At 45.7% G+C, this 19255-nt stretch overlaps 4 protein-coding genes across 5 annotated transcripts; 2 read left to right on the top strand and 2 right to left on the bottom strand.

Moving 5' to 3' along the window:
• Positions 1-8013: 8013 nt before the first annotated feature.
• Positions 8014-9748, top strand: GL218_06296 (putative immunogenic protein; the record flags this gene model as incomplete). Its single annotated transcript, XM_033583004.1, has 4 exons — positions 8014-8267; positions 8323-8521; positions 8577-9160; positions 9211-9748. The coding sequence occupies 4 exons, from the start codon at positions 8014-8016 to the stop codon at positions 9746-9748; spliced, it is 1575 nt and encodes a 524-aa protein (XP_033434161.1).
• Positions 9749-11661: 1913 nt separating this feature from the next.
• GL218_06295 (uncharacterized protein) lies at positions 11662-12750 on the top strand (the record flags this gene model as incomplete). Of its 2 annotated transcripts, XM_033583002.1 has the most annotated exons (2): positions 11662-12111; positions 12176-12361. In XM_033583002.1, the coding sequence occupies 2 exons, from the start codon at positions 11662-11664 to the stop codon at positions 12359-12361; spliced, it is 636 nt and encodes a 211-aa protein (XP_033434163.1). The 2 variants fall into 2 exon arrangements, with proteins under 2 accessions (XP_033434163.1, XP_033434162.1); XM_033583003.1 differs by having other exon boundaries at positions 11662-12750.
• Positions 12751-13280: 530 nt separating this feature from the next.
• Positions 13281-14066, bottom strand: GL218_06294 (uncharacterized protein; the record flags this gene model as incomplete). The annotated part of the gene is made up of 1 exon (XM_033583001.1): positions 13281-14066. The coding sequence occupies one exon, from the start codon at positions 14064-14066 to the stop codon at positions 13281-13283; it is 786 nt and encodes a 261-aa protein (XP_033434164.1).
• A 2810-nt stretch (positions 14067-16876) lies between these two features.
• Positions 16877-18130, bottom strand: GL218_06293 (Adenine phosphoribosyltransferase; the record flags this gene model as incomplete). Its single annotated transcript, XM_033583000.1, has 2 exons — positions 16877-17031; positions 17551-18130. 2 exons carry the CDS (start codon positions 18128-18130, stop codon positions 16877-16879), a joined length of 735 nt encoding a protein of 244 aa, XP_033434165.1.
• Between the last annotated feature and the right edge of the window lie 1125 nt (positions 18131-19255).

Here is a 19255-nt window from a genome sequence, read left to right as displayed (position 1 = left end):
ACAATCCTAGCCATTACGTACTCCGAAAGATCCTGATCAAGCCGAGAGACGATAATAAAACCGAGACGTCAGAGAGATTATAGCAGAAGAACAAAAGAAATTACCTAGCATCAACGTCCATCTACAGTTAATACAACTATAACAATACTCCGTCCGGAAAGCGTGGCCTACGGAACGGCCGACCGAAGCTATCAGCTCGCACCCGCTACCGTCATTAGGGTCATGTGCCCGGAATAGAGCAAGGTGTGACACCAGAGACATCCGGGTCTCAAATCACGTCAAATATGCAAGAGGTGTCGGAGGCAAGCGAGAATCGGATCGCTGTTACCGGGTATGCCACCCATATTAGTAGACCATGTCTTACCGCCATTTGGAACTAGGTCTTTTGAGGGGGAACCATGTTTAATAAGTGTATTCGAGACTGGGGTAAAGCCGTTGATCAGAAGCGATGGTATACATATGTACAGGATACGACTAGCCGACGGTACGCAGCCATCAAGTAGCCTTTTTTTGATAACGGAATCTCCCATCGGCGGCACATGCCATGCCATTGCCACGCCGTCCGCTCTCCTATACCGTACATATGATCGATGAGGGGAATAGTAAGGGAACGCAGCTACCTACAGCGTGTATCACATCCCAGTTGGCAGAAGGGTTTCCTCCAATTCAGATACCCTTCGAGACCATTGAATAATCTGGCACTAAAAGAAGCTGGCGATGTCGTGTGCTCGTCACGCGCGAAACCATGCGCACCCGCGGATAGATAGGCAGATTTGGGGGGAATACGCCTGACTGATATAGAGAAATGGGATCTTCGCAAGCTAAGCAAGCCATCGTCTTACGTATGCTACACTAACTGTGGTCTGCTGCCAGGAGCTTTGTCCAACTACACATGCGTCTGCGACACACACACAAACCAGAAGCTGCAGGCCAAAAGTTGGGGATGCATGAACGTCCGCGCGGGCTGCCGCAGGGCATCAAAAAGGGGGGAGAGAAGGGGGGTAGGGGGTGGGGGAAAGACACTGCAAAGTTGAATGGTGGGATGGAGGTAATGGTGCCAGGTGCGCTAGTTCTATATCGGGGAATGAGTAACTGGCCGTTCTGACTGGTAAGCAAATTCTGATAACGATCTGGGATGTCTGTCCTGTCCTGCCAGTTAGCGGTCACCGCCTGTTGCAGGTTTTGCGAAAAGAGTGTTGCAAAAGGGGGTTGAAGGGCAAGACCCTTGCCGAGACGAGGTTCCAGATGCCTCTTAGGGATTCCGAAAGGCGCACCGAATGGGTGGGCGGATCCAAGGACCAAAAAGGTGATCTGATGATGCCCATAAACGTTCGTTTGTTCGTTCGTCTGGCTTTCTGAACGGGATCGGAGATTTCGACATTCGCGGCTAACGGGCTTTGCACGACAGGGATATTTGGAAGGGAATACGTAGCAAGGATCACGAGCTTTCGAGTCAGAGTCAGAGCTCGGAAGGGCAACCATTACGGTCCAAATCTGGCCTGGGATAGAATGTAACACTGTTGATACTACACGGAGATTGTCTCACCCAAGCCGCATGCTGCTGCTCGACGACTTTTATTGATACATAATCCCCCCCAGACAGTTAAACAATTATGAGACAGGGAGGAGACCATCACTTTAAAGTTATCAATAAGCGACACTCGTGACAATAAGAAACCGGAAGAATCGTCCTTGTCAATTTGTGATAGTGGGCAGGAAGAAGAATGATGAGGGAGACAGACAGACAGAGAGAGAGCGGGCACTACCGATGATGGCTCATATCGAAATAATTCGCTAAGAGGACGTGCTACCATCCCTGTCGGGCCAAACCGAGACGCACACTCGAATCGAGCATCTTCTATTAGCCCTTTCGATTTCAGGACTTGGATGTGTGAGGGGGATTGAGCAACACGCGCGAAAGCGGTTTATAAATGCAGAAGATATTATTATCTCTGACAGCCCAATGCCGGTGGATATGTAATAATGATGATAGTCACCTGCGCATGGAATGTGAATGAGTGTTGTCGAGGAAAAGTTGCCGGTTGGTTACGCCCTGCCATTGAAGGATTACCCTTAAAATTTGTTCGTGTCCTCGTTTACCGTTGACTTGCCTATAACGACGATAGCCCTAACCCAGAGTCACGGTCAGCCAGTGAATGGGCATCTGAGCGGCGTCTAATTCGGGTTTAAAACTACCGTTAATTTTTATATTATTTTATTTTTAAATCATGTCGCAAGTCACTTAACCTAGTTGTTACTCACTATACCACCCCACCTTTTGAATATCGTCTTTGGCTAGACTCGTGATGAGCTCGCGTAGGTCCGATATTCTACATGACAGGTAGCTCTTTGTTTCGAAAATTTCTCCTGTATTAAAGAAAAGCAAGGGGTTTCCAGCTTTTTCTGTAAGAAAAGGCGAAACCAAGCTTTTATGTACAGGGTTCCGAGGACATACATACATACATATCGGAGGGTATTTCAGGACAACAAGCAAGGCAATGAATATGCGCCGCACACTTTCGGCATGATCAGATCCAACATCTTATCTATATCCCAAAGGGCTAGCTCGACGTCTTTAACTACCGTTAGACGGAATGTAAAAAAAAAAAAAAAAAACCCCCTGCGAACGGTGCAATCCTTACGGTGGACTATTAGTCCAACTGTGCCAAAATCAAGAAAATGGGTGGGAGCTGTCCAAAAAGGGTAATTTAATAAGCAACGCTAGGTGCACAGTATCCCGAAATACCTGAGATATAAGATTTTTTATATTATTTATCATTATTTTTATTATTATATATACATAATACGATATATTCTCAAATAACTTCATAAATATAGCGTTCTAAGTACTATAACTGGTATCATTTTATAGCTTCAATTAATGCGAAAATAATAATCTAAGTTGCATGTTTATAAGATACGTATTGGATAGTTTATCTATTGTTAAAATACCTATCTATAGCACTTTTAAGGTGGTGGTTTTGAAGGGTATCACGTGTTAGTCCTTCTACATAGCACCTATTTGATATTGATATGATATTCTAGCAAAAAGACATATAAAGATGCAACTTGGATCATTATTTTCGCATTAATTGAAGCTATAAAATAATACCAATTATAATTTTTAAAATAGGATATTCGCGAAGTTATTACAGTGTATAAGTTGTATCCTGTATATTTACGTATTTGTCTTATTGGTTATTATTTGTAGTTCGTGGGGAAAGGGAAAGTAGCCTGCAATGTATTGAATAATGCTTATATTTTTTAATATCTTTACGAATTCAAGGTCGAGTTATATATGACCTAGGTTGAAATTTTTGTTTTTTTTAATACAAATATTAATACCTTTTTCGAATAATTTGAACGTATATTTGTAAAGTTATCTTTATATAAAGGTATGTATTACCTTATAAATTGTGTATATAGTAGAAATAGCCGAACTTATACTGTAATCTTAATGTTACTATTACCTTATTTGATATAGTGCGACTGACTTTTTTGATTTTGGCACAGTTGGACTAATAGTCCACCGTAATCCTGCCAGACCGGGAGGAATAGCGGACCCGGGGGGGTGATCGATCTGCGGCGTCCCTAATATTTGCATAAACCCGTGCTAATAAAAGGAACGACGAAACTGAAACAAGTTATTAGGTGGTGGTGCTATATGATAGGGCTTTATATATATTAGATTGACTTCATACATAGTATAAGTGGGAAAACTTCGACAGTAGGACTACATACATACATAATGACTAACAATACGAGTTTAAAACAACTCGAGTAAGATGTTGGTTATTGGCTAGGTTAGGTAGTTAATGGCCAGAGAAAAAAAAACATTCTAGAGAATATATTGGCGAGGTCAGGCGCTTATTCTTAGGAACTACTTCAATCGGAGGTTCAGGTTTTTTAGAGGGCTAGCTATACCACAGCGGGTATTGATAGGCGGGGGACCGCGGTAAACGCAATTGCAGAGATGGATGGTATGTTTATGTTATGTCATGTACGAGTGAGGAAAATTCGTCGTCGCGGGGAAAGATCGAATGTAACCTAGCCCTGACATTCGAAGCGTACGGAAAAAGGTCATCCAAGTAGCCAAAATAGCCCTTGAATAAAATAACATTTCGCGATTATGTAGATCTAGGTATTACACATAGATGTGAGTGAAAGAATACCTATGTATACTTCAACCAGCTGAACATCAAATTTGCTTAATATCACTTAGTTACTACCTCTAAGGATGCATGGAATAAAAATAATAAAAACTACTTCACATACATTTTTACCTTCTTCGGTATCTACTCACATGGCATTGAGGTCCTCATATCCGATCTAGGAGTAGAAATTGTTAAACTTGAAACTTGGTGTTACAAACGAAAACACCGTTTGCCGAGTCATATCAACTCTTTCGACCGATGTGTGTTCCGGACATCGTGACACACGGTCAATTGCGCCAACGTTATTTGGCGCCGGCGACTTTTAATCCAGCCGCTTATTAGTTATATACCGGTATATACCTATACCTACCTCGCTAACCGCCTTGGCTCGCAAGCGAGGCTGAGAGATATTATGTAGGGTATGTACCTAAGGGATTAGTTCAAAGAAGAATAGAAAGGAAAGCTTCTAGATGTCTCATCGATGCTCTTCGCAAATCCTATCAATCATATATAGAAACGTCCATCTGTGGTTGCCGATATCATCACCAACATCACCATACGGATCAGATTGGTGCACGATTAGATAGATAACAGGCAGATTATCGAAAGGAATTCTTAAATGATGGTTGAATTGGTTGAAGCGCTCGTCCTTTGGTGCATGTCTTCGTTCCGATATCATTGACTCTAGTTCCGTTATTACGTATCAAAATAGCCTAGGAGGGTAATAATAAGACGAGTCTAGAAAAATGGCGCCCGCGACCTAGTTATTTAGTTAAATGATTTACACAATTCCAGTTCCAGAGCTGTCAAGTGGATCTTGAAAGTAACTTGGTTTTTTTCTTCTTTTCTTTTGCGCGCGGACGCCAAAAGTTTATGGGGTGAAAAGATGAAAATCGGTTAGTTCGTATCCAATCGTTCGACTAAGCGTAAAATAAGGAGAGGGCCGCGAATCTCAGTAACGTCCTGCGCGTAACATCACACTACATGTTTATATGTAGGTATGTATATATCCACGCATGGAACTAATCGCGATCCTATCTGTTAGTAACTCTGTTTTGTTATGTACCCAACCAACTTTGACCAAACCATGTCGCGTATTTCCGCATATTTCGTGAGCAATACATAGAGTGCTTTAATATTAAATCGAGAACACGCGTCGTACTTGATAGGTGAATAATCCATGCTGCTCAACTTGAACGGTTCGTTGAAATGAAGTTATCCAGAGAAAAACTCCGGTACGCTCAAAGTTGGAATATCGGGATCCACTTCTGGGGTCCCCAATTCAGGGATTTCAGGGTCGAGATCTAGTATGTAAAATTGAACCACCAAGAATCGACCCAGGTGTCAGAGATAGATGATAGCCTGAAACAGACATCGTAGTTCAAGGGACGAAAAGGGGACAGGAAAGAAAGGCTATTCTGGAATGACTACTCACTTTTAAATGCGATGGAGCCTGAGATATTATGTAGTAAATCTCAAGAATCGAATCCTGGCCATATCGAGTCCCTTTCTTCTTTATTTCGGTTGAAGGGTAGCCCTCTGATCGACAAAGCTCACAGACCGGGGGGAGAGGGGGGGGGGGGGGCACATCCACATCATTTTAGCAACTAGTCAACCCAGCTAAAATTATCACATGGGGCAGACGAGCCAGGCCTGCCAGGCTGTAATATGTATGTATGTACGCTCTTCTGCAGTGGATACTGCGTCTAGATAAACGTGCTTTAGCGGTAGTAGGGGGGATTTTTAGGAAAAGCCATGAGAAGCTAATGAATGTCGGTACTTCTCGAATGAGTACCCATCTTGCCTGCCAGCCCAGTCTGCCAGCTTACTCCTGATATTGCACTGGAGATCTACTCTCGCATATCCCATAATTCACCCGAATTATTACCCAATAAGCATTAATCTGCCAACCCTCTTCAAAGACAACCCAAGACAAAAAACTTATCCACACCCTTGGCCCTATGACCGTGAGTTGCAGGACAATATGCAGCGAGCATGCCGCAATGAGTGCATCTTGCATATCGGCTTCATTGGGTGGATGTAACGGATATTTGTGTTGGAGTGGTATCGGCGCGATCACCAGCGTCCTATCATCAGCAATGTCGTCCGATTCCAGAACCGAACCGAACTTGCTAGCTGCCAGGTTCGGCAAGCGGTGTCTTGTCAGACTGTGTAGAACATGTATTAGGGACATGTATTAGATAGGTCTATTAGGTAGGTCGTAATTGATTTGCTCCTCCGGCGTATTCAATACCTAAGCAGGCAAAAAGGGGGTGCTCATATGCGCTTGGCTTCAAGCAAAAGAGATGGTACCAGCCAGATACGCATACGCGGATCATGAGAAAAAGAAGACCAATAATATAATTACCACTTGGCAACTATACACTATGTACTCTATGTACTTCGTCTCTAAATAGAAGGATATCAGTTCCCAATATTTAGGTCCTACACTAATATTCCGGGATCTCGAACGAAGCTATGGTCATCAATAGCGAGTTGGATCATCTGGGTCTCACCATGCTAAAAAGGTCTAGTAATCTAGCATAATAGCCCGTAGCTCAAAGCTTTTCCTTTCCATGGTAAAGGTTTCCGTTCTGAATTTTCTAGGATGGTGCTGCTCAAAACGACCTATCCATTAGAACAATTAGGAACTGCTGGGAACAATTCTTGTCCCCCCTTCAAACCCCTGTCAATAGCCCATGGCCACTAGTACGCTGGTGCATATTAAACGACATTGTAATTTCGTCGAACGAGCTAGACAGGGCCTTCATTTCAATGAGAAGAAGGAAAAAAAAAAAATTTATGTTGCAGGCACAGACCATAGCCGCAAGATTTGCAGATGACCCAGCAACGAGTTAGGTAAGGACTGGGAGTTCATGCAGAAGTAAAAAATGAATAACCTAGTTAGATTGGATGTATTGTTGTTGTAGCATATAAAATCTCTTATATCCTAATATCCTAGGTATCAAGTATATCGGTTAGTCTGATATCAGTTATTAGTCTGAGATAATGGTAGCACAAACACGGTACATCGAATAATAATAGAATAACAACAATAATAATAGGACAAGATTAGTGCAGATGAAATTATTGAATAAGATTGGTCAAAGAGTTATTACATTATATGTAAAAACGTGTACCGTAAGAATGGCGTAAGGTCTATCTACAAAAATGAAATAACAATATTGAATAACAAACGGTCTATCGTTATTACCTACTCAACTTTAGGTCACACTCCTTTTTTTTTTCGTCCCTTTCTTTCTTAGAACAGGGCAGGGGACACAGGGGATAACGGCGGCAACTGCCAATCACTGCTAATGCACTGATGTGGGTCATCTGTTTTCGCTCAACACAACCCGCGACCCGCCTAGACCCACCGTAATAATCCCTGTTGAACGGCTACCGTGCACGACTTGTAGAGAAATACTGTACCAGGTACATCCAGGAGTCGAAATCGTACTCCATCGTACTCCTGATTTTGCGCTTGGCCTACCTGGTCTCTGCTACAGTAACAGTCACTGTACTTTGTCACTAAGAGACTGTGCTCCCTTCCCATGTCACTCTTCTTTCCCATTAATCACGAGACAAATAAATAAAGCCCGGCAGAAGCAGCTGTGCTTCCATTCGACTTTTCCCTTCCCACCCTTCCTGTCGTACTCGACTTCAAATACAAGTTTCGTTGTTCTTCCACTTCCATTTCAAGCACCTCCAAAGAACACTCCCCCGCGAGACAACGAAGTGTCATTTAATACTACTACTCTATCCAACGAGTAGTTTCTCCATTATTTAATTTCCCCTTTCTAGTGATACCCATATTCTTGATACCCAAATTAGTTTTTCCTTTTAGACAACATTCAAAATGGCAGAGGAACAGAAGCCCGTTGAAGTCGCCGAGACTACCCCCGTCGTCGTTGAGCCCGTAGCTGAGACGAAGCCTGTCGAGGACAAGCCCGTCGAGACCGCGCCTGTCGCCGAGGCTGCCACTGAGGCACCTGCTGAGGCTACCGAGACAACTGAGGCTGCCGCTCCTACTGAGGAGGCTAAGAAGGAGGAAGTGAAGCCTGTTGAGGCTGGTACCCTAGAGCATAAGGGTGCTCCCGCCAACTTCCCCAAGTATGTTGCGATTATTTTCAAATGATGAAAAGACATCTCAGCTAACCTAACTTAGGAACCTCATCTACTCTAAGCAGCACTTCTGGTTCGGTACCGATGCCATTCCCAAGGAGAAGCTCGCTACATATCTCAAGAATGAGAAGGCTACCGACGTTGCCCACCACGTCACTGCCTGGGCTGCCGAAACTGGAAAGGGTCTTTTCTTCTACGGCAAGGAGAGCGATAAGAGCACCCCGACCGGCGCTATCCAACTGGTATGCTCGATTAATGCGACACGATTAAAGGTACATAATACTAACTACTATATAGGCTGAGGCTTCTGAGCCTGCCGTTGAGGGCGCTACCAAGTTCTCTTTCACCGCTAAGGGTCACAAGCACGCATTCAAGGCGCCCACTGCCGCCGACCGTGATAACTGGGTTGAGCAATTGAAGCTTAAGATTGCCGAAGCTAAGGAACTTGCCGCCACTATCGCTGAGACTGAGGCGTACAAGCAGACTATTGAGAGCTTGAAGCCTACCAAGGAGGAGAAGCCTGCTGAGGCCGAGCCCGCAAAGGAGGAAGCTAAAGAGGAGCCTAAGGAAGAGGACAAGAAGGAAGAACCCAAGGAGGAGGAAGCCAAGAAGGAGGACGGTAAGGACTCCAAGCGCCGATCTGCCAGCCGAAAGCGCGCTTCCATCTTCGGCAACCTTCTCGGCAAGAAGGAGGAGGCCAAGAAGGAGACCCCCGCCGAAGACAAGACCGCTGAGGACAAGCCTGCCGAGACCACCGAGGCTGCTGAGCCCGTTCCTGAGGTCGCTGCCGTTGCCACTGAGACTCCGGCCGTTGAGACCCCTGCTGCCGAAGAGACTAAGAAGGAGGAGCCTGTCAAGCCTACTCCTACCAAGCGTGCTAGGTATGTTTTCTCCCTTGTCCTATGAATGTTATGATCCTAACCTTTTATAGCCTTTTCGGTGGTCTTTCTTTCGGAAAGAAGAAGGTTGAGTCCGAGTCTGCTCCTGCGACTCCTGCTAAGGACGCTCCCGTCGACGCCTCAGTTGCCGAGACTGCTCCCGTGATCCCTGCCGTCGAGACTTCTGAGCCCCTCTCGACAGAGGTTGCCTCTCCTGCTACTGTCCCCACTGAGACAACTGATATCACTCCCGCCACCAACGGTGAGACTAAGGAGAAGACCGAGAAGCGCAAGTCTTCTCTTCCCTTCGGCTTCGGCAAGAAGGAGAAGGCTGCTACCTCTGACGAGGAAGGCGAGAAAGTCAAGTCTCCTCCCTTTTTCTCCAAGCTCCGCCAGACCGTCAAGGGTAAGGGTAAGGCTGAGAAGCCTGCTGATGAGTCCAAGGCTGAGGACGCCAAGCCCGCTGATGTAGCTGAGGAGACCGAGCCTGCCAAGGAGGCTGAGGCTGAACCTGCTGTCGCTCCCATCGCTGAGGAGACCGCAGAGAAGCCTGCTGCCGCTACCCCGGCTCCTGTCACCGCTGCCGCATAGAGTGCGCGCCGCTTCGGCCTACGGGTCAATATTTAATGTTTTCGTAAAGTGTATCCACGACACTGGGTTTGGTCGGGAACGGATCTGCATTTCAAGATACCCTACGAGACTGGTTTCTACTGATACCCCCATCTATTGTCGGCGATTGGCGGGCATACTCTCTGTTAGTCGGAACAGGGAGTGCGCTACATTGACGCAAGGATGGCATCCATGATCTTTATACTGACGCTTTTTGCATGTCTTGTCTCAATTTGCGAGGAGAACTGCTTTTGTTTTGACACATCTTTTCCTAATACTCAACTGATACCCAGTATACCCCCTGTCATTTGGTTGATGCGGATCAGAAAATACCTGCGAAACAGCACACAAATGTTTCATCTTTTACAGTGACGGAGTGGGCGGAATATGTTGCGACGAAGCTGCTTGATATTTGAAGCATGCGATGTCCTCCATACGGATTAGATGTCGAGTGTTGTGTTATGCCACGTAGGGTGTGCACTTTGCCGGCTGAAGCATTCTCTTAATAGCTAATAGATACTCATGTGTTCAGTGTTGCTAGTCTTTTGCTTGTATTTTTTTGTGATTGAAGTCTTGTCCTGTTATTAGATCGTTAGCAGTCTTAGTTCTTCGAGCTCCCGATAGTGAATCATTAGCATCAATGTGAACCACTTGTTCTTTTATTAAATTGTTATTATTATCTTTGTGACACCAATGGCCGTAAAATTGTTGTGCTGTAGTACATATATGAGGGTTTAACTTTTATCCCCGACATATAGTCTCTTAACCGTAAGTTCACTCATGACAACTTCTAACCGTAGCAATAAGAGTCAAGTTTCCCCATGGATAGTAATTATATCTAAAGAAGTAAACTGGACTTGTAGATGTAGCTGCTGTGTGTGCTATTAGATGGTTTGCGGTTATTGTTTGTAGTCAGTATAGGTGAAGAACATCCCAGTGGCATGGGTCTACGTATGATGATGCTTTTCTTTCTCTGCAGGTACAATTATGTAGATGTAGTTTAATGCAGCCATGCTTCATTATTTGGTTGTTGATGAAACTCTCCTACTTCCGTTGTTTCTAGTACTGTGCCTATAGCTTGTAAACCTTCAAGCAAGCAGAGTCCTAGCTAGAATTTCAACGTTGGTGTGAGTTACCTAGCTATATAAAGTGTATATTTATGTCTCGGTTGTCCTATGCTTCTCTAAACTGTGTAACCTGTTATTAAATCCCATACCAAAATCCCCGAATCGCCAAGTCGAAGCATTGGTGACTCATGTTAATAGGAGTTGAGCTACTGAGAGCTCCTAAGTTATTATCAGTGGAAATTTATATATTTACCTAATGCTAGTTGTATATAGTTTACTGGTTTATAATATTTAGTAGCAAGCTTCAACTTGGGGTTTATTAGTTATTATCGTTGCTAATATTTCGTTGAGAGTCACGCTTTGCATTGGTGAACTTACTGTTTAGATGCACGGTGTCCAGATCATAGGCATAGTCATATTCTCGGAACGTGCGTCAGGGGAAGAGTCAGGTCCCAAGATGAGGGCATAGTGTTATCTCGTAGCAATCGTTGCCATGTAGACTGTAAATCTACGTCACGAAAACCTTGAATCAATTACCTTTGAAATCAACTCCAATCATCTTTCCCTTTCGTCTGAAATGCCATGGATGCTCATTTCTTAATAAAATCATTTGGCAATCAAACTTATCTACACGTGTAAAACAGTCACAGTACGCGTATTCATAACTGTTCTGCATGTTTGCTCAAGGGCCCGGAAACTTGTATATATAAAACTTTTTGTATTCTTCTACTTTTCTTCTCTCCTAACCTTCTCCTACATAATTCCCAGGGACCAAAACAACAGAAGTTGCATTTTAACCAAGCAACAACAAACTTATCGCCCAACATAATGCAATCCAATCATCAACAAAGCAATAACCAGCACCCGCCATCGGGCTGGATCAACGAACGGATTCGACGCAGAGGCTCTCATATTCCTGCCAGACAAGCTGGACCCCGTCGCTCGATCCCCGCGATGGCATATGACAGTGATCTTGGGAGGAGATCAAGCCTCGAGGAATTTGACACAGGAAATTTCCTAGATCCCCGAAGGTTTAGCGGGACGTACGATCACACTGGCTCCGGTTGGCACACCACCTTCAGGGCTACCAGGCCAGAAGAGTCGGATATCTTGGACAGTTCCATCAATGAACGGCCGACTAGGGATTTCCCCAGCCACGTCCTTGATATCGAGCCCCTGAGAACCAGCGCCATTCCTGATCCAGAAGAGATCGCTCGGTTCGAGTCGTCTATATTTGACCCGAATCGCTCCTCTCCTTGGTCAACCGAGTTCAGCGACGTCCGCGAATCCTCTAGGCCACATACGCCAGATATGCCTATTGATGATGTGACATACCGGCTAGAATACTCGCCAGAAAGGACTCCGACGCCTGATGCGTCTGGCGTATTTTACCCGTCAGGCCACCTCAGCGGACGTTGGCATCGGCACAATCGGTTCTGCCAACCTCTCCTGCCGAACCACCCTACTATATCCAGCGGCACGACCATGCTTCCCTCGGAAAGAGATAGGCCCGCTGGTGAAGCATTAGACCGGCTAAACAGAGCCTATCCGTCTATTGAAGGAACCTCTGCCCACCCTAGAATATCTAGCCCGTCTAGTGTTAATAGCTCTGGGTCCGTATATCCCGGGCTTAGCATTCCCGTCATGACTCCCACATCCAACGCGTCTGACATTGCTACCGACGCTAGCGCCTTGCGGGTTAATGCGGTGCCCGAACAGACCGGGAATCGGATCGATGAGTGGAGCATGGGCAACGGAAGCTCTGGTACCAATGGTGAAGGTGGTGCTGGACTGAATGGCAGTGGTGGTCCCGCGCCTATCCCTATCACCATCTCGATGTGTATCGAGTTTGATGATACCGTGTTTGATATACAGGGTTGTAACGTTACGACGAGGCCGCGAAGTAGGCGGGTCTGAGAAGACATAGGGGGAACAAAGAGCGTGAAAACCAAAGGAGATTCAGGGGAAGCGAAAAAGAAAAAGAGCATGTGATATTGGATAAGTGATCTTATCTGATTTAGGGCGTGGACTTTTGATACATGTATAAAAATAGGGGGGGGCATGAACATATTGAGGATCATAAATAATAGCATTTAATTATTTCATCCAAGTTTCTTCTTGTGGATATGTAAAGTACCCAATGGAGAGAGACAAATGATAGCAGCTTGACCAGCCTCGGGTACTATTGTGATCTTCAATGACAAAACCATGTTTCTCTAAGAACCGGATACTCTAAACTTAGGGGAGCCATTCCGTTCTATGACAAAATGCAGTGTATGTACAGTTTTAGCGCTAGATAGAGATTTACATCGTTACCTTTCTTATACACATGAGTAATGCAATGCATATTACGATTACATTATTATCAACATTATAACACAGTCGTAACCCCCTCCCCGTCTCTACTATGTATCTAATGCATTTTTGAAATTCTCAACCATGTAGTATCAGTTCCAAAACAAGCGTACGGTTACGAGACCTAAACCAAGATACACATACCCCCTCCTTACACCCGCAACAGCCGACGCACCCGAAGGCGTCGACGTAGGCTCGCTTAGGCCTTCGCTACTCTGCGCCGCCGTCCCCGTCGACGCCGTAGTTCGCTGCTCCGAGCTCGAGGCCTCAGTAGACAACACCTCCGAAGCACTCCCCGTCGTCGTCGTAGTCGTAGTCGTGCTCGGCGAGACAATCGTAAACCCAAACTCGTCCGTCGTATCCGGCGGCAGCGTCGTGATATCCGGCGCCGGCAGCGTGACCTGCGTGGTGCCGACGCCGACGGTGTACGCCCAGAAGCAAGTCGGGGTCTCGGTGGGGATGTAATCGCCGACGGTGCCCTGGCCGTAGCTAGCGCTGGTGTAGGTGACGAGGAACGGCGCCGCGTTGTCGGTGTTGGTGCCGGCGATGCTGGCCAGGGGCGTCGGCGCGCCGGCCGAGCACCCCGTGTACGCGGTCGGCAGGGGGTGCACGCCGCCCTGCTGGGGCGCGCCGCCCAGCCCGCAGCAGATCATGTCGGCGAGGTCTATCGAGTTGTTCTTGCCGCGCCCGATGTCGTGCCAGATGTCCTTCGCCGTGTTGAGGATGTCCCCGTCGCAGCAGAACGTCTGGAAGTTGCTCGCTTTCCACCCGGGCTCGGTGGCCGCGCATTCGTACCGCGAGCCGTTGAAGTGCGTCGGCGCGCTTAGACACCATTCGGTGATTAGGCCCGTAGGGATCGCGGTTGTGATCGACGACATGGTTGCGTTGCGTTGCGTTGCGTTGTGCGTCTTTTTCTGCTTCCGTGGATGACTACTTGGTGCCTGATGGCTACGTGATAGGAGGCGCAAAACGCGGCTGCAGGAGCGTGATGGATAGACGAAGAGGTAATAGGAGCAAAGCAATATGAGAAAAAGTCAGAGACTACCTACCTACCAGGCACCATCGTCGAAATCCACCGCGGTCTTTAGCTCCTGCTAATCTCGGTTCGCCACCCGAATTCGAGCCTCAAAACCCGAGACTCCATAGTAAAATCACCAGCACAATCGGCCCACGACCCGGGATAATGGCATATTGTATTATCCCGATGGCATCTACATAATTCCATGTACGTGAGGTACACGGGGAGTTTTTCCACTTCGTAGGATCATGCGCGCTGGATTATGTATGTACATACAACAGATCCATCCCACTTGTGGCGAGAGAGGCGGAAATTGATGAAGGAAGCAAGGATCGCCCTCTGTTCTAGATCGTCGACCCCTGCAGCACGACGCGTCAATCCGGGGTAAGTAGGACCTGCATAAGCGAAGATGAGCTTGCGATGACTTCCAACCAATTCTCCTTGCTGTCGCTTCCTATACTCATATATATAGATATAACGATTCCCTTACTCTGTCAAGATCCACGAGCCATGCATCAAGCTCAAGGCCTAGCCTAGTGGCTCTATTAAGTCCCTCATGAAGAGGCATTTTTTCTAGAGCAAAAAGGAACTAACATGTCTATGTAGTATTGGGCTGACTGACATGGCCTTGGTCCTCGTACGATTAGCTACTACGGGGCTCGCTGGGTAGCAATTCTCCCAACGGGCATGTCGGTAGAGAACTAGTTTTCTTACTGGATCTGTAGGGGGCATGATGAAGAAAAAAAAGCTTCAACTTACCTATATTGGGATAACTATACATTCCTCTAGTTACTATGAATTCCAATAGTACGAATTAGAGATCATAAGCGCGCTCCAAGTCTATTTCCGAGAAACGTTGGGGATGTCAAGTTGGAATATACCTTCTTGAACGCACATTCTGTAAGGTTATTTACCTATAGTTATAGGTATATACGAAGTTGCTATATTCTATTAATCGGGCGTACCTTTGCATCTTTCGCTACGTACACAACTTAGATAGAAGTGCGTGAGGTTGAGGACTTCTAGGTCTTGTGTCGCTCTATGCCTCGCAAGAGTAGGTGAGATAGTTAGTAGCAAAGCGAGTAACTATATACTGTACCTAAATCTTTGTATTGATCCTTCTTAGATATCGTATTGGTTGATATTCGTGGTCTGGTTAATACCTTACTATGTATATTAGAACTGGAATATGCTTTATGCCCACTTCACTTAGGTTTATAAGATGCGCGAATTTAGCCAAGACGCGCATACTATATTTTATTATATTGAATTGGATTCCCCCTTGAGAAAGACTTTCCTGTAACATGTAGATCTCAAGTCACTACTGTGAGAACCTACTGTGTAGTACCTCATGCTTTTGGACGATGCTTCTCGTAGTCGTCTCTCTTGTAACCCTTGTAATCTCCCCCAAAGACCAATAAGAAAGGGCGGCAGATATAAGTAAGTATACCTACCTAATATTCTGGCTACCACGATTGATGTCATAAGAGACCCTTAAACAGGCTTACCATATTTCTATAAATAGTATCGTCAACAGTTAAGATATATTAGTTAGAGATATTATATTTTATTCTACTTCATATTAAGTATGCAGTAATAGTCGAAATAGGGGGTAGTAACACCTACTATTACCAAGTTTTAATGGTTGACTGACACCCCGCGGTGGCTAGAGAAGTAAAGTAATCCGTGACCCTGTCGTCATCGCTGATAACGGCAAGTATCTCAATGGATGTCCGCGATGCCATATAAATGAAGAACTACCCAAAAGGTGCCTGAGCACCACGCGGACGTACAAGTGATGCGTTAGTGAAAGTAATATTATCGTATAGGTAAAATGAAGCCATTCACCTTGAAGTATGTGGTTGCAAAGATGCAGTCAAGGTAGGACAAGATCTAGGATGTGGAAGACTAGAAGGTGACAGTAGTAATTGGACACGGCTCTTGATTCGCGCTCGTGTATCTGGAATGCTCTGAAGCACGTGAATATTAACTATTGGATTGGACACTTGAATTCTCAGACAAGTTACTTGTATCCAAGTACAAGTTCTACTTCAAGCTCACATGTATAGGGGTGACATTACCATTTTCGAAAAAAACTTGTATAACGACGAGCTTCACGAGCGAACTCACCTATCATCTTGTAGCACAACAACCTTGGAACACGAGAACTGAATAGTGATTAACTTTGATACCGTGATGATATTGGTGAGCACCTTTTGTGATAGGTAATTTCAGCTGACATGCTGACATCGAGATAATGTGATACGCAGAGCGATACTTGCGGCAGTTGAATGTAAGCAGGCAGACTATTGAGATTAGGATGGATTACGGAATTATGACTCTCTATGAGCAAATCATGTTAAAACAGAAATTCAGTGCCACCCTGTGTTATTCGTATTCCATTAACGCCATGGCCATGCAACCTCAAACCAGCTTTCGCGGAGGCCTCCCCACTTGTGATTAACGGTTGCGCTGAAGTACTGTAGCAACCCAACAGCGCGTTCTATCCAGCCCAACTATCCAATAAAGTCCGAGAGGCATCTAACATTAGATTTAGAATGATAGAATTTGTGTGAATTATTGTCGTCCTCTTTCGTGTATTTTGGGAATGAAACCTTTTTTTTTTGTGACGCGGAAACAGGGAATGCCAGAGTAGGTGATACGCGGAATCTATTCCTCTTCATCGTGTTCGACGAGAGTGATCATGGGTTTGTCACCCAACAGCGCCTTGCCCTTGAGATTCGTAATTTCAATCATGAAGAGGTAACCCATGACTTTAGCATCCGAGAGCTCCACGAGTTGGCCTGCTGCAGCAGCAGTTCCTCCTGAGTTACCCAGTCAGTTGAGAGGACAGGCCGAAACGGCGGAGTAAACAAGAAAGTCACGCTAGAATGCAAAACTGGATGATGCTTCTTTGTCGTTGAAACGGGCAGGTTTCTCCCTGGCCAGTACTTTTATACCACCTAGTGGAGATACTTATTACCGGTATAATTGGAGCTGACTTCTAGCCTCATGTCTGACATCTGTCCTTGTAATGGCTAGTTATGAGCAAAACTTCGGGCATAGCAGTACTGTCGATCGCCGCCATTATTTCCCTAGCTTGTACTCATACTAGACATTAAGTGATGCAGTAGACGACTGAGAGGAACTCCAAAATTGTCCGTGTGTCCATTGAAAGGTAATAGGTAGAAGAGCGGGAGTATATTTGAAACAGGGACGGATAGGCTAGGGCAGACGAAATCAAGGCTAGTGAGGGCGAAATTATAATATGATATGACACTGAGAGGCCCAAGCAACCTAGCAGAAAGCACGAGTGACAGGTAGATGCAAAGCACTCAACTTACCAGTAGCAATGATATCGTCCACGATCAAGACATTTTGTCCGGGCTTGATAGCATCGATTTGTACCTGAAATTCGTCTGATCCATATTCTTTTTTGTACTCAACTGTTCTGCATGCGCCTGGCATCTTGCCCTTCTTCCGGACTGGGACGAATGGGCGGTTGAGCCTCAATGCAAGTGAGGGCCCAAAGAGGAAACCGCGTGCTTCTAGACCCACTATGACATCTGGTATCTGGTCGCCGTATCGTTCTCGTATTAGGAGGGCAAGTACTTCGAGGAGAGACTCAAATGCCACAGGGTTCTGGAATATCGGGAGGATATCGATGAAGTTTATACCGGGAATAGGGAAGTCAGGTACGAATCTTAGGGCGTCGATCACCAATTTTTTAGCAGTCTCTAGCTTCTCCTGCTCGTGCGCGAGCAGAGCGTTTACCGATTTACCGGCGAGTTCGGTGGTACCGGTGGCGGAGGAGGCGGGCTCTCGTCGCGAGGCATCAGGTGCAGCAGTTGGAGTGATGCTTGGCTGATCTGGGTTGGCTGCCACGGGATCAACGGGGATGTTGGAAGTGGCTAGACCGCTCATGCTGAGGAGGAGGAAAGAAGGAGAAGAAGAGAAGACGGCGAGGAGTGAAGGGCAAGGTAGGCGATATGTGTACCTTTGGGGGGGAGAGAAGATAATGCGTGAAAATTTTTTGGGGGTGTGGCACAGTGGAAGGTCCAGGAGGGGAGTCGAAAGACGAATGGGATAGGCAGACAAGGCAAAAGCCAAGTCAGACAAACAGGCAAAGAGACAAGGCCGCCTCAGAAGTGGCCGCGGAGGAATGCGCAGGGGGCGGGATGGGGATGGAAATAGAGGTGTAAGGTAGCCTGCTTGCCTGCTTGCCGCAACCCGGGTGGTAGATAATAATAACAACAACAATAACAACTTCTGTCCTTGGTTAGAAGGGTCTGTGAGTTTGTGAGATGTATGTACAATGCGTGTGTACAAGTACAGGGGTGGACGAGTAAGAATTAAGAGAAGAAAAGGGTTAACCAAAGACGTGTGTGTGACTGTCGTTGGATAAGAAAGACGGAAACTTAAGACAGCGAGTTTCTAAGAGGAAGTGGAGTGGTTGACACAGAGTGGGATGAAGCTGAGGTGAATCATATTTTTTTTTTTTCTCTTCGAAACAATTTTTTTTCTTTGGAGGGGTAAACCTTCTAGTTGCGGTGCCTACTTCTTCGTACCAGAGTACCAGGTTCTACTTACATCTGATAGGGACAACATTACTTTCTTTGGTACCTGAGTGAGTACAGAAACATCAAAGACCCCACCGACAACCTAGCTGGACCCTAAGGCAGGTTTAAAGTACCTAACAAGGTAGCTTAAAGCATAACCCACTTACCAAAATGGGTAAGCTATACCTAGGTAGCTGGAAGGGTAGGATAAAGAACAGGATACATGCAGCTGTAGTTAGTTCCAAGTTGCCATCTACAATACGTAAACCAGATAATCGGTGAAGTGAAAAATAAAAATAAAAATAAAAACAAAAGATAATCTACTCCAGTTAGGCAGATTCAATTCAACCCATATAGGTACAAATATAATCAGGTACATACCTACCTACCTACCTAAGGTATTCTGATCTGATACTATACTTCAGGTACATAATATCCAGGACGAATGATGAACCTCTCTGCCCCTCTCGTGGGTGTAGCAGGTGGGCGG

Source organism: Daldinia childiae, assembly GCF_008694065.1.
Source record: "Daldinia childiae strain JS-1345 chromosome Unknown Scaffold6, whole genome shotgun sequence".
NCBI lineage: Eukaryota > Fungi > Ascomycota > Sordariomycetes > Xylariales > Hypoxylaceae > Daldinia > Daldinia childiae.
Note: the sequence above shows the minus strand (reverse complement) of the source record. Positions and strands in the feature narration are given on the sequence as shown.